The sequence below is a fragment of the Ptychodera flava genome, chromosome 13 (assembly GCF_041260155.1).
Source record: "Ptychodera flava strain L36383 chromosome 13, AS_Pfla_20210202, whole genome shotgun sequence".
Taxonomy (NCBI): domain Eukaryota; kingdom Metazoa; phylum Hemichordata; class Enteropneusta; family Ptychoderidae; genus Ptychodera; species Ptychodera flava.
In genome coordinates, this window is record NC_091940.1 from 19926802 (window position 1) to 19942368 (window position 15567).

At 37.3% G+C, this 15567-nt stretch overlaps 1 protein-coding gene across 2 annotated transcripts in view; it reads right to left on the minus strand.

Annotated features, from left to right (window-relative positions):
* The window catches only part of LOC139147743 (sal-like protein 3), a 121097-nt gene that overhangs the window by 94303 nt on the left and 11227 nt on the right, over positions 1 to 15567 (minus strand). Inside the window, exons 2-5 of one of the 2 annotated variants that reach the window (XM_070718920.1) lie at positions 14895 to 15006; positions 13706 to 13882; positions 13243 to 13355; positions 11503 to 11567 (exon numbers count right to left, since the gene is read on the minus strand). In XM_070718920.1, coding sequence (XP_070575021.1) covers positions 11503 to 11567; positions 13243 to 13265 — 88 coding nt within the window. In that variant the 5' untranslated portion in view covers positions 13266 to 13355; positions 13706 to 13882; positions 14895 to 15006. Of the gene's footprint in view, positions 1 to 11502; positions 11568 to 13242; positions 13356 to 13705; positions 13883 to 14894; positions 15007 to 15567 lie in introns of those variants that run through there. The other variant, XM_070718925.1, reaches the window with a different exon arrangement.

The following is a 15567-nucleotide window of genomic DNA, read 5'->3' on the forward strand; positions in this document are numbered from 1 at the left end:
GAGATGTCCTTAGCATTTGCTCATCTTGGTCAAGAGTGTAATCGACAAGGCTTGGATGTATTTCATTCTACGCTGTGCATACAAAGTGCAATGACGCTCATGGGTTCTTTGAAAATGATAAAACTATTTCTTTTCTTCTCGACTGGACAAACAAACTTTTCTGCAAAATATCTAAGCTTTTCATGTGCATCAGTTTTATGCCCTTTTAGATTTCATCTTCCTGAGCTGCTTCTGTTTGTCCATTTTTTAATTATACTTTTTTCCAGTTATGTTCCTTTGTCTTTAGTTTGTTGGACTTTTGAAAAAAACATCACACGGATAAACTTTTTTGTAAGTTTTATTTCACACACCTTTGCTAATATTGATATTTTTTTTTTGACCAGTTATTAAAGTTAATGCTGAAATGAATTTCTCTCAAGGTCAAAACCCAAACTCATATTGGCCTTGGCCTTCTGTTCCATTTTATTTGGTCACAGATTAGGAGCAAAAGTATATTTCTTCCTGCCTATATCACTTCAGGCTTGCCCACCATGTCTTTATTTTTTACGTTGTTTTTGTGTCTTTGACAACAATCCCCACCATGGTGTTCCAAAACAAAGAGCTAACAAACAACCTAAAGTGGGTAACACTATTCTTCAAGTAAATTCTTCCAGTAAAATTGATAGGCTGTGTGTGGAGCTGTCTTCCCTAAAGCTAAGAAACACAGAGAAAGTGTTTTGCAGTCGGTGAAAAAACAAAAGCTGCCGTGGTTATCTAATATGAATGGTTATGAAAGAAGAAGATAAAAAAAGATAGAAGTATTACTGTATTCTATTCTCAAAAACAAATGTCTTGTTTTTCAGCCTTATAGAATTTTGCCCTTCACAGATGACAATTTCCCACCTTGTTCAATAAGTATCTCTCTGTCTGGTTTTCCGACTTTGATTATTGCAGGGAAAAACACAATTATCTTGCTCATCTAAAATGATCATGTAAAAAATGGCAAGGTCACACGACTCCAAAAAGTAACGGTATGTTTCATTATCCACACTACGACTTAATGCCAATTAGTTCACTTTGTTACGATTCCTACATACATATTTATTTTTTTGGGGGGGGGGGGGGGAGGGAGGGGGGCTTGTTTTTATATTCTGAGGAATGTCCAGAAAAAGAGGAAACTCTGACCTCACTGCAGGATCAAGATGACCAGCTCACAATTACACATTAAAGAGAATGAAAAATCAATTTTTACAGCACCCATGACCCGATGTCTCTCTGTGGCAAGCATCATGATATGTGAGATTCCTCGTACCTGCTTCATTAAAGTGGCTAAAGCCACCAAGAAGTGCAAGTCCTTTCTTTTTTTCCCCCTTCTCTCCTTTGTGTCGGAAAAATGCGCAATAATGTGAGAACTTAATCAGATTTTACAGTACGTGTAGAGCCGAGAGCTTTTGATGGATTTATGCACAGGTTGGATACCCTAAACCAGCGTTCTCATCCCGAGAAATGTAAAACATTGTAGCTCAATCCATTAATTTTGCATGCAATTTTAATGTCACCTCCAGTTAATGGTGATGAAATTTTCAAGAGTTGTAAGTTTTTGTGGGAGTTATTCTATTTTAACAGCACCCCGGAAATCCACATATTGATTTTACACTTGTGATTAAAGATTGCACTAAATAATTATTTATTTAAATGTGGTAGTTTCGGGAGATTGGAAAAAGAAAAAAAAGCTGGTAAGTGCCTCTTTCTGGGAGGGTGATTTCAAAGTGACGGCGCTGTGCCTTAATGCAAGTAAATGTACCCTTTTAAAAGGGGGAGTTGCATTTCTGCAATTGAGTTATGTGCAGTTTGATGGAAAGAAGAAAACATTTGGAGAACGCTAAAGTTTACTTTACAATCGCCGTCTACGGAAAGAAGAAACTATTACAGTGAAGCCCCATAACATGCCTAACAAAAATTTTCAGATTGGAAAAAATTGAGTATTATGAGTTTATGTAACCAAATTTCACCTTGAATTTTAAAGCTCTAGCCCAAATGAAGAGTTCAAGAACATTCACACAACTAGAAATATTGAGCAGTTGAGTGCCCATCATATTAGCAATCTGTCAACCCTCTCCCACATAAAATGGTTGATTCCACCAGACAGACTCAGACAGTTGAACTGATTGGAAAGTTATGACAGAAACCAAACAGAATTATCAGCGACAATATGACAATGCGACTGCAATTTTGAAATTTTTCTTCCCCCTATGCTTCTTAATCATACAAGCAAAGAGTGACCCTCGCGCAAACTCCCAATAAACATAACTTTCTAATATTCCTGTTATGAGAAACGTAAATGAAAAAATTTATTAGTGGATTTTGATCATGGTTTTCTTGTCAGGCCCCCTACTTGTGGCGTAATATTACCAAATGACGTCCAGTACACACTGTTATTAATATCTGCTCCTACAATATTCAGTGGTTATTACAGGGTTTCATTAAGTATTTAATATAACAATACATAACGTGCAAACTCCATTTCATGCTCTGCCCTGATAAATCTTGCTGGAGTCCGCCATAAAAAGGGAGTCGCAATCCGTTGCTTGCATCTGTCCCGTCTTATGAATTTCCCTTCGCAGAATTTTTATTTGCGCTGAGCTCCATCAATCAAATTCGGTTCTGTTTGATGAAAAAATTTCAGCCCTGAATTCTCTGTTGACAAAAATCATGTTTCATATGAAGAACACTAGAAACAGACTTGTGTAAATTAACTCGGGAATTGCGTTGTCATGAAAAGCGTCTCTCCCGCCAAAACTTTGAATCTGAGAGAAATATGTGAACATGATTTTTCAAAATAACACATATCTTTAACGTTAAACATCAAGTGATAACACAAGCGAATTTCAATCTTATATTTTGATTTTTCGTCGACTGATTTTTGTGGAGGAAATGATATCAAAATGTCAGTGAAATTTTTTGAGAAAAAAAGGAAAAAATTGCTTTGACAGAATCTACCAACGGCCTATCAACCATGCCATTTAGTAGCAAATTTCAATAAATATACAAAAATAAAAAAATCAAACAAAAGAGCCAAAAGAGAAGTAAAATGTCAGACATTTAAAAAAATGTAAACATATTACGGTCACTTTAACAGCTAAAGGTTAAAAGACTACCATCAGAGTTTATGCAATGTTCTTCAAATTTTTATACAGCCTCGTTTGTTTAGCAATAATTCTTGCTTTGCGTACACTCGACCAAAGATAAGAACCCCTACTTTGTCATTTTGATCTATTTCTCATACAACCTTTTGCTGAAAGACTGCCTCTAAATCAAAGCCAGAGAGAATTTTACACTTGCCTATAAATGCTGACACCAATCAAGACCCAGAATAAATATACAGTAAAGAACAGAGTTACCCGGGCGAAAGGGAGAAAAAAAATTCATCGCGCTCATCTAAGTTTATTCCTTTTCATTGATGCTCTTTTCTTGTGCAAGCTCACTGAAGTCATTCAGCGATAAGAGGCTACTTATCAAGTCTGTCGGGGTGAAAGGTCGGCCGGGAACAACCTGTGAATACATGTGACAATTTGAAAAATGGTTGATAAAATGATACGGCCTTTCTAAATCATCACAGCCATGTGTAATAGGTTCGGATGTGTGGAAACTCTCACACCAAAGATGAAAAATGGTCGGCGCTGTCAGCCGCTGAGGTGAAAAATGATGTGCCCTAAGTGAAAATAATGATATTTGACCAACAAGACTTGTCAAAGTGTTTCGTTCTTGAATTTTTCCCCATAATGACGGAAGGCTATCTAGCTTGGGGAAGTAACTCAATCTGTTTGTAAAGGCCAAGCGCACACTATTAACATTAACTTAGGCTAATAAAGGGGGGTCTCTCATGAATTTGGATTTCAACATAGCCACACTGAAAAAGTCGCAGTTTAATTTCTGTTGTAAGTTTCGTGTTACAGTCCCGCGAAGCGAATTGTTGATGGTATGATTTCAAGAACACATTGTAAACCAATATTTAGCCAAACCGTGTAAGTCAACTCTTCCTTCGTCAGTCACAGGAATCCCGAAGATGTGCTGAAGCTGACGAAACTGAATCGTGTGTATAAAATTGCTTTTGATATCTGTACATGTACCTCTGTCATTCATCTGTTGCTAGTCATCCCATCTTATCCCTGAAACTGTCACCTTTCATTCCAAATCTGCAGGCTCAGTCACCTATTTTATCCAACCCACCGTCCCCCCATCACCGTTTAAACCCACTTCATCCCATCACTATTACCTTTCGTTCCTGATCTGCAGCCTCGGTCACCCATTTTATCCCCCCCCCCCCCCCCCCCCCCCGACAGTAACCTTTTAAACCCACTTCATCTCATCACCAAAACTGTCAACCTTCATTCCTGATCTGCAGCCCCAGTCACCCATTTTACCTCCCTGACTATCACCGTTTAAACCCACTTCATCCCATCACTATTGCCTTTCGTTCCTGATCTGCATCCTCGGTCACCCATTTTATCCCCCCGACAGTAACCTTTTAAACCCACTTCATCCCATCACCAAAACTGTCAACCTTCATTCCTGATCTGCAGCCCCAGTCACCCATTTTACCCCCCTGACTATCACCTTGTAAACCTACTTCATCCCACCTTATCACCAAAACTGTCACCTTTCATTCCCAATCTGCAGCCTCAGTCACTCATTTTATCCCCCTACTGCCCAAATCCCCTTTACAGTCAGTAATGTATATAAACTCAAATGAACCACCTCTATACCTGTCGTATATATCTCAAGTCGGTGTACCCCTGTCCTCTCATCCATGATTTTAAAAATGCAACAGGTACGTAAACATTGATAAACAAAAAACAACTTTAAGCATTCTCAGCCTGACGCTCCATTGCAACACTTTTATTTACAGCAAAAACAATTTCACAGCAAAACCTTTCAAAAGTTTTGCTTTTTGTAATAAAAAGGAAATTTGCTACATTCCAAAGAAACATAGAGGAGATTGACAAAATCACGTCCTTTTCACATTGTGCAAAAACAGCTAGAGTTTGAATCCACCAATTTAAATTTGAAGCTATCAGGAAGGGTATATTGATCTACCGTGTTAGAAATGATCTATTTTATTCTAATTTATAAGAAAATGGCTTATGCTTCAGGTAGTGAAGGACACAACGGCTATGCTTTTCTTTTTTCTGATATCAGTAAACCATGGTATTAAAAAACAACGTATGCAGCTCTCTGTGAATTTTTTAAATTCCCAAGAACCCAGGCCAAGGCTGAAATAGTTGTACATGCCAGTGATTTCCCAGGGAAGGGAAAAACAGTTAAAACAACTGGCAAAAAAAATCCTATGGTTCTATCTCTTATATTTTTTGACAAAAACACTCGGCATGGATTAGCTCATCATGGTAGCAAAATTTCGTTTGGGAAGTTTGCTAGACTATGCCAATATTGTTATATTAGTGCAGCGTTGTCATATCGACGAACACGCTAATGCACTTCTGATGCTTTGATTGACCTGATAGGTGGACTAATTACATCACTGAGCACTGTCAAGTTCAAGTTTTGTCATTGTAAGTTTTGTTGTTGCAACACTGCAAACAAATCCCAAGGTCTTTCTCATCTCTATTATCACAAACACTGCATTATGTACTTAACAACTACAAAAAATTCACGTGTACTAGTGTTTAATAAGCAATTTGTCATACTGTAATGATCCTGCCATCTTTGTTTATGTTATGGAATGCTGGAAAACAACATTCAGTTGGTTTTTTTTCATGCCTTTACACGCGTATGACACCAAAAAAACTGACTAAAAATCTATCAATAATTGTAAAAATGTTTCTGGGCAAAAAAAATTGAGTTAAAATTTAGTACAGTCATATCAAAATTTTGGGTGAAACATGATTAAAACGCAATCTGATTGGTTAGACTTATCTGTCTGTACAATCATCACTGTGGCTTTGGTCTGATACTCGTAATTAAAGCATGTTCTATGCCGTAATTTCAAATTGACAGCTGAGAAAATACACTTTTTATTCATATTTCTCTTCATCTGTTTTGTAGGGTTAGTAACCCAATACACTTTGTTTGAGAGACATTTTTGGAATATCCGAGAGAAGATGTATACTTTTCTTATTGCATTCTGCGTGAGTGTTTGCTCTGACCAAATTGAAGTTCCTTAAGAAAACTCTGTTTACCAATGATCCTCCATGATCTATAATGCATATAGATAAAAATCTCCAATCTGTCACATCTCTCTCATTTGGCACTAGCAACCCCTCACTCACCCACTCCAAGTGCAAAATATTGAACGCTTTATCATCGGAATGATAAGTCGGGCGATCTGAAGTGATAGCGTTGTATAAACGCGATATGTTATACATCAGTGGAGGGTCAAAACATACTTGAACCTTTCAAAATTGTTGAATGCAGAAAATAAATGACCCATCAAGATAGAAAGTACTTATTGAAACATAGCCATCAGCCCGAGCAATGTAGTAGCGACATGCTTCCTTACCAATCTGATTATCATTAAATTTTATATTAGTGTCGTTTTTGATGTTTGATAATCTTTTCCACTCAAAATTGACAAATTTGAGTCATGCTTGTCGATTGCCCGCATCCAGCACCAAAATTACTGACAAAGTGATGAAAAAGTGGGTTGAAAACGAAAATTTTTGGAGAGAATTTTTTTCAGCGGGAAAATGGCGGCCGCTGACTGATGCATTTTGCCACTTTCAGCTGACCACAGCTCAGTCTTGTTTTTTAACCTTCCCAAGACCATGGCTAGGTAATTCCTATGCTGCACTGACCCTACGCGATGCATTAGTGTGTAAACCTATTTGAGCCAGGACAACATTAGTCTTTAAATTAGTTCACGGCCATACATAAAAAGCGTATCAAAACAGACAGTGAAATATTGTTCTGCATAAATGCAACTCCCCAAACTAATAACCAGGACAATTTTTTTGATTACATCAAAAGCTGCTGCAAGAGCACGGCTTGCATTCAAATGACCTGACACAAAATCAATAGTGGTCAGAGACAGTCAGCGTACAATTCAGCCAGGGAGAAATCTCTGCGCAGTAAAACATCCTACACACGGTGCTGGGGAAAACCTGATTAAAATAAAAATTCTGAATATGATAGAGTAATTGAAACATTCACAAAGCCGCTATGGTCCCCTTGCTTTTCTTTGCTTAAGTCAGGGATGAATGGAAGTTGTTGAAGCAAGATATTAAAGGCCTTAGCTTCATAATCATTGTGGAATTCGATCTACCTGCCAACATCAATACAGCATCATTTGCAATGAATCCAGTTACGGCGAGAAAACTTGCCACAATGATTAGGAATTGTCAGGAATCATCTCTGTTATTAAACCCAAATATTTCCTCCACTCTTTTCATCTTTGCCACTCATCTGGAGCAAATGAGCCCGCTGTTATTGTCAGAGAATTTGATTACCGTTCCTCAGATCAACAATACTGAGAAGATGTAACAATCCCAAGTCTTGCATGGTCAGTCTTTTTTTTTTTGTCGGCAGCCAGCAAAATTACGGATAAATCATAATTAAGGCGGAGGATTATTTTTATTCAGGTAAATCTGGCCTGCTATTATTAAAATACTAACCATAATTCATGAGTTTATACTTAGAGTCATTATCAATCAATACGCCAAGAAAATTTGCGAGTTTCTGAACATTTATAAGCTGCCGAATGGACTGTGTGCATCATTTATGTGCAACTCAACGGCGTAGTGACTACACTCATGTGGAAACCTTTCGCCGATTGATTTGTGGATCCTGTGCGTCGCAAAATACGGCGCAAATTACAGATGCTTTAGTATATATCAGAGCCGACTCTCGCTCTTAATGAAATACATATTTCAAATAATTCATACAGTTCCTCCGAGTATTGCGATCTGACCTTTCGGGTCGCCGCGTTGAAAGACTGATTCTACTCAGGAGCTTCGCCATTCTGCTGAGGCAATTCCTCGGAGGACGCAAATGCCCGGACCAGATCCAATTGAGTCGGAATTAATATCGTCAGAGATGGCAACGACTTATGATGTATGTTTTAAAAGAGTGCAACGGGAAATTGATGTATCTGACAAATGCCTGACATTTGGGATGCTAAGTTCAAGCCTTAGTGTAAGGAGAGCGGGAGAATGCTGGCACCATTAGTTGATTGACTAAGAACTTGGGGTTCTTGTTCTCAAGTTGAACCCGACCCCCCTTGAGACGGAGAATTATGCCATTGTTGTTAAAATTATTGATTACAACAGAAGTCTCTCACTCACAGTTGAAATCAATATGAACTTCTTTGTAAATTATTAAATAATGCACACATGTCACCTTGTCGGTGATGTCCCTCGGGGGGAGACAACTCCTCCCCTGTTAGAGACGCCATGGTGAATGGGCCGACGTGTCCCGGGAAGTACAAGGCGCATACCATTAAAAAAAAAGAAACAGGGTGGTCAGCTAATATTTTTGTAACAAGCCCCTCTGGAAATTGACAACTGAATGATGCATGGATGGGCATTCATATTTAAACCGTACTGTGGCCCTTTTGAGTTAAGAACACAATGGGCATGATTTATTGGCCGTTCACAGGACAAATATAGATGTTCAAATATACACCGAGATAGGTGATTGTCATCTGCAATAAAACTAACCATATTTATGCAAGAATTGTAATCGCTGCTCAATAGATTTGTGTGCTTTTAAAGTGACTTGAAATGACTCATAGAGCCGCTGATTGCAAGACATACAGATATTCTGCCGATATATACTGCCCAGCCACCTGGAATTTTTCAGAACAGCAAATAAACTTGTGTGTTGAGACGTCAGGACAGACCTGCAAAGTTTTCATCGTTCAAGAGACCCCCTATGTTCTTAAATATCCGCACTACAGAGGCCACCTAACCAAGTTTAGTTTTTGCCGAACTGAAAAGTTCCATTAATAAGTTTGAAATTTAAGATCTGAAAGTGAGAAGCTGCGATACGCAATACTGAGACAAGACCATAGTTCTAGATTACAAAAATTGGTTATTTTTCAACATCAAGAAAGTCTATAATTTCATGAAAAAAAATAAAAGACAATAACTATTTCAAAATATTTATTGTAATTTAAATTTGGATTGGCAAAAAGTGTTCAAATGATACCAATGTTCAGTATTTTTTTTCCCCCAAAAAAGCAATGACTGCGGATCATATGACATAAAATCCATGTAATACCAAGTAAATTTCTCAAATCACTAAAACCACAAGATGATACAGCCATACTGAGGCTCCACTTTCCAACATGAAATTTCCTATCCTGAATTTTAATCTCTAGATTAACTCAATCCCGATTACAAAATACTATCTCCACAAAAAAATTCTCGACCTTCACAAATTTCCCTTTTTTCGAATGAACTCAATTTTGCACACAATCTCCCATCATTGCAAATTCAGCAAATGACAAATAATTCAGAAGTCATTGTTTCCACTCATAACAGGAAAAAAAAAAATTGTCTCTTTCCTTCAAAAGCGAACACCTTAATTGTACGAGGGCTGGGCGAATGAGTGTCAACTTTTACACAAAGAAATTCTGATAGTTGATTAACAACTGTGTATTCGACTCGAGTGAAACCTGAGCAAAAAGCATGCACTTTGTATGTGATCAAACATTAATCAAGAGTCGAAAAATGCGATGAAATTCTATCTCTCTGCATCAGCACTGTCATCATTTAGGTGGGAAGAAACATAACTGTTTACTTTTATAGTCTTTAACAGGTAAGATGTAAATTTTTGCGATATGTGTCTATAAAACGCCTCGTAGTTTGTTTTATAGTATCTAGTTACCTATTCTATGTCAACTTCGTCTTTGATTTTTATTGAATGTCAAAAACCCTGACCCTTTTTCTATCACTTCACATCCGTGATTAGTCTGTTCCACAAAGAAGACGCCGTTCATATGATGACATGAATTAACCTTAAACAAGTCTGTAGGGTCTACTTCAAATCAACATTTATTTTTCACCAAAAATTTATTTTTCACCAACAATTTTTCCCTTTATATGGACTTTTTTCATCGCAAATCACTATGTTACCGCCTCAAAATCAGGGAAAACAGTAAAAAATTGAGTGATATTTTTTTTCGAACGAACCACTGCAGGGCAGAAAGATTACACTGTAAGTAAACAGCTTAATATATTAGATTTCAACCTGTATTCATGAACACATTTTGTGTGGGAGGTTAGAATGACAGAATTTCCAAAATCAATTTTTCTTTTGTTATCTATAATTCATGGATTTATTCTCTCACTTTGCTGAGAAACGCCATCATACATATACAGGAATTTCACAGCACAGAAAGGCATGAAAATATGCTTTAACCCTTTGAGTGCTGTAATTTTTCCCATCAAAATTTTAGTGCAACTTTAAACCAATATTTGTGAATTTTTTGCAATTGTTTTCATACAATTTTTGACCAAATGGACATCACATTTCATTGGCTTCAATTTTCTATCAAAATTTTCGCAAAAATCTGAAAAAAATGACTGGGGTATATTTTATGAAGGCGGCAAAAATTGACTTTGGCGCTAAAAGGGTTAATTTCTCAATTGACGATTTCTCAATTGACATTTCCAAAGTCAATTTTCAACAACTATCAGTGCCTTACTTCCCTGTAGAAAGCAAGAAAGAAAGACCTGCTAGATTTTTTTTATACAAAAGTCTCAGACGACTAATTTCAGCATTTTTTTTTTCTCTGCGTTTGTACTTTTTGTCTAAAAAGTCAGCCCAGTCTCTGGAGTAACATTCTCCGAAAAGGTTTTTCCCAGATTTCCCGGCAGATGCGAGAGAACGCGAAATTTCAAAGCTAGGAACTTAGCCCAAAATGTGTCAGACAGGAGATAGGAAAATGTTTCAACTGTTTATGATTCCATTAGCTTAAATGGGGGAATGTCTTGTTGTAAGCAAAGATACTTGTCTCCCCATCTCATTACGTTCTCTCAAATTTTCCTTTATCCCGCATGGACTAGTCCTTTTTTTTTTCTTAAGCCGGGAGATAATACTTACATAGCTATTTGACCCCTGCAATTGAATAAATTCATCAGAGATGGTTTGATTGATGTAAAAGAAGACGCTACTGAGGTGCTCTGATTATATGCATCTGATTGCTGAGATGACGTCCATCATAGAGACTTCAATCAAGCGCAGACAGGCCCTGACGTAGTCTTCTTGTTACCTGTCCCAGCGTTGCAAAATTCAATACATTTCCCACTGCCCTTTTTTAACGTGCTTGAATACTGTAATTATTTTAGCACATTTATTTGGGACAAAAAATATGTCTCGGCCGCGCATCAATCACTAAAATTGCCGAAATGAAGGGCGTCGGAGAAAACACAGTCGCTTACCATTTGGACTATCACTCTGATTTCCAGATTAATCCAAGACATGAATTATTCATGATTTCAAAAAAAAACAAAACATAGAGAGTAACACACCATTGTGACAATGACAAAAGTAATGTGGAAGTACCTGAATAAGTTGATTTTCTTCGGGAATCCAATTCAAAGATGGCCCTTGACAGTGGTTGGTCTTGTCTGTTGTGAAAGAAATTACGAGAGAAAGTGTGATTAACACCACTGAATGTAAAAAATGAAAGAAAATACAACCAACCCGCTCTGTGAACTCAGGGAACAACTTGATTCTAACTTGGTTGATCAGTGTGTGTGTGAGTGTGTGTGTGTGTGTGTGTGTGTGTGTGTGTGTGTGTGTGTGTGTTTGTGTGACTTTGGCAACCGGATTAAGTGAAATTTTTATTGGGAATGCAACCTGGAGTATGTGTAGACTGGGGAGATCACAAAGTTATTAATCAGAGGAGCTCTGAGACAAAATCTGATGGAAATTTGTCTTTGCAACTAGTGGCTCATTGTAGGGATTGCGTACTGATCCTTATGACAGTGGTTACACCTGTTGTTAGTGGTTCTTGTTAGTAGCAACCAGTAACTCATCTCAGCATTGTGTATGTTTTGAATGTGGAATCAAGGAAACCCAGTGGTTCATCCAGGCAGGCAGTATGGATATACCAGCGTTGATTATGGCTTATCCCGGTAAATATTGCCTTGAGGCAGCTGGCCAATTTCTAGTTTATCTTAATGCAATATCGTCGATCTTGCAACTTTGCTCATGCTGCAGTTTGCGTTATGTTTGGCGCCAGATGGTTCCCATTTGCCAATTATGAGTGACACCTGGGCAATATGTCATGTGATTGAATACTGGAATCTGATTGGTTCATCAAGTGATCATCAGCCGCAAACAGTGGCAACTTGTGGCTTACACCGGCAACAAGTGGCCGATGTGGCAACATAGTGACCCATTTATTACCATTAACTCATTTGAACAACTTGGACAAGCAAAATTAGTATTGCATTGGTGGAAATTTTCATAGTACATTTGTATCATTCTTGATTTCGCATTGACATTTGCAAGTAGAAAATCTAGAATACGGCCCAGATCATGAATAAACAACTATTTGAAAATTTTCTCGTGCAAAACTTATGCAGGTCCAATCCACACAAAGTAAATGGTATCCTCAAAGCAGAAGATATTTTCAACTTTTGAGTTGCCGATGGATCAACCAGGGATAGTACTCAAAATATAACTATTGACACTTTTGTCTTTTTGTAAACATTTTTGAAAAAAGACAGCGGTAAAAGTAAAATTCACTTATAACACTTCTATTTGGTAGTTATTAGGTTTTTCATCATGCAAGTTCAAAAAACACTTGATTAAAAATCATTAAAAAAATTGTAAACACTTTCATTTGAAAAATTATGAAAACCTCTTTTTCCATCCAGTGATTTCTGTGTGCTGTTAAACTCTGTGAATTTCATATGAGGGGAATAAATTGGACCCTACAGAACAGTGTACAGAATCATGTTCTGACTGACCAAACCTAATGCAATATATTTGATTTCACTATAACAGGAAACCATAGAATTTTCTAAATAGCCCAGGATTGGTAGTGTATCTTTAATGCAACCGGAACAGATTTGATTTGACTTAAAAACAGTGCTCCCCTGTTTAAGAGTCAAATTGACGTGGATTTGACTGCAGAAATTCCGTTCATACGCATTCTCCGGCAATCACTTAAATTTTCCTCCTTGACAGAAGATCTTATTGGCAGTGGCACGAAACAGAAAAATCACTCTTAGTGGTTACTTGTCAAACACCGTGAGAGTCTGGCAAGAAGTTACGAGTAATTTCATACAGAACCTTCCGAGGGAGTTTCCATCCATCTTCGGAGCTGATTTTCATGGAGTCCGGTGTGAAGGACGCGACTTCTTCTTTCTCCTAATGGCTCTCTGTCTCTCTCGCTGTATGTTCACCTGTCAAAATATACAACCAACATGATTGATCTTCACAGTTTGGCTTGGCACGCACCTCAAACTTTCTCGGCACAATGTCTCCATCGGAAGAGTTGCAGAAAAAAAAAGATGCTATTTTGGACTGACCTCTCACTTCTAAAATCGCCAAAATATAACGTATTCAACTCTCTCCCTTTGTCATTTGCACTTTCATTTTTTTTTGACACTTATTCAAAAATATTGCACTTAATAACTTTTTTGCACCCTACATGAATTACTGCTGGTCATCTTATTATATAGATGACTGGTACAGTTGGCTTTTTTCTCTAAAACTGTCTAGAAATGATGTGAACACAGTATGTCAGACCAACCTTATACAGTATCGTTTCCAAAAATCTATATTGATCAAGCAAGTGTAGACAATCTTCTTTGTGTGGATAAATTGTCTTCTATTTGACACTAATTTACTGCTGCCCTGTGTGACTTCTGTGTTCACCACTTTTTTCCCTCGAAAGCGATTTTTCCGTCAGATTTGCCGGTTATCGAATCTGTTAGGGTTGAAGGTAAAAGACAAGTGGAAGAACAGTAAGTGGAAGTAATTCAGAATTGTGAAAATCAAATTATCTCTTGAAACTCTCCATAAAACCCTTAAGAAAGCTTTCAAAACAAGAAAAAAAGGGAGAAAAAAAACCAGACCAAGTATTCTCTGAAGACAGGAAATTCCAGCAGAGCATTTGTGGGATGGAAAGCTGGAGACTTTTGCACGAAAATGGATGTCCCGTTTCTTTCAGTGTGAAAATTTATACGATACTGTGCAGAAAAAGACAAATATATTTGTCTACTGGAAGTGTGACATGTCTTCTGTGGCGCTTTGCAAACAAAGGAAATGAAACTGTTTCTTAATGTGATTACTTTGCCCCCAAGACATTTTCTGTTTTTTTCCGAACTAGAGCCTATTCAAAAAAATTTATATTTTTTAAAAAATTAACCGACTACAGTTGCAATTACAGATTTGTTTGTAAAATTTCCTTCTCATCGTATACAGTTCTGAGATCTGAGAAGCCAGATACTCCATCAATGACAGAAAATGTGGATAAAATGGAGTTAAATTCAATATTTTAAGCAATGATCTTTTGATGAAAGAAAAAAGCTTCGTGCTGTCGAATGCAAAGCAAAAGATCCTGACTTTTGTTTATGGATGTATGGACAAATCATATCAGATGTTGGGCACTGTTTAGAGAAAAAAGATGATAAAAATTTCGAGTTTACAAGTTTTGTTTTGTAATACTATCATTTTGAAATAAAGGTGAGTAATATGTAACTTTGGAGAAAAATTTTCAAGAAAAACGGAAAGACACTATGTCAAAAATTCTCTCAAATATAGAAAATTACTGGAAATACATCTCAAATTATTCATTATGCCCCTCGAATTATGTTTCAGCTTGGAAAATTTTACTCTGCTCCAAACTTGCCACATTTCAGATAATAAATCGTTGTAGGGAGGGATGAATCATAAAGTGAGATGAAAGTTGGTGTTGATGAAAAGAGCACTCTACTGACCTATCCGTGTTCAACGAGGGACTGCCACCTTGTCGCCAAAGCAACACTTGACCCCTGACCCCTGGCAGGACAGTACAAGGGGGAACTTTGACGAGCACTTAAAGACGAGCCACTGTGATGGAAAGATATAAGGACATTAAGTCAAGTTGCTGTTCTTACGCCATCCAGTTTCCATTTACACCTACACCGACTGAAATTATATTATGGCAAATGCGAGTCAAGATGCACGGACAAGCTGGGAAATGAGAACTCCATCATTGAATTGTGGTTCTCTATTATCAAGCCAGTCATAGTGCAGGATAATCTTACAGTTTGGAGTATGTACAGTCGCCACCACTGTTACATGATCAGGTGTACAGAAATTCACTCCAGGAAAAATCGGGGTTAAAAAATACCGGACCACAATTAATAACACTGTCTGATGGCTCACTGGAATTCATATTGAAATTAACCCTATGAGCGCTGTTATTTTCTCCCGCCAAAATTTTAGTGCAAAATTTTACCAATTTTTATGAAATTTCTGTAATTTTTTGATAATTTGAACCAAATGGACATCACATTTCATTTGTTAGAGTTTTTTCTCAAAATTTTGACAAAAATCTGAGAAAAATTGACTGGGGTTTATTTTAGAAAGGGGACAAAAATAGACTTTGGCGCTCAAAGGGTTAAACTT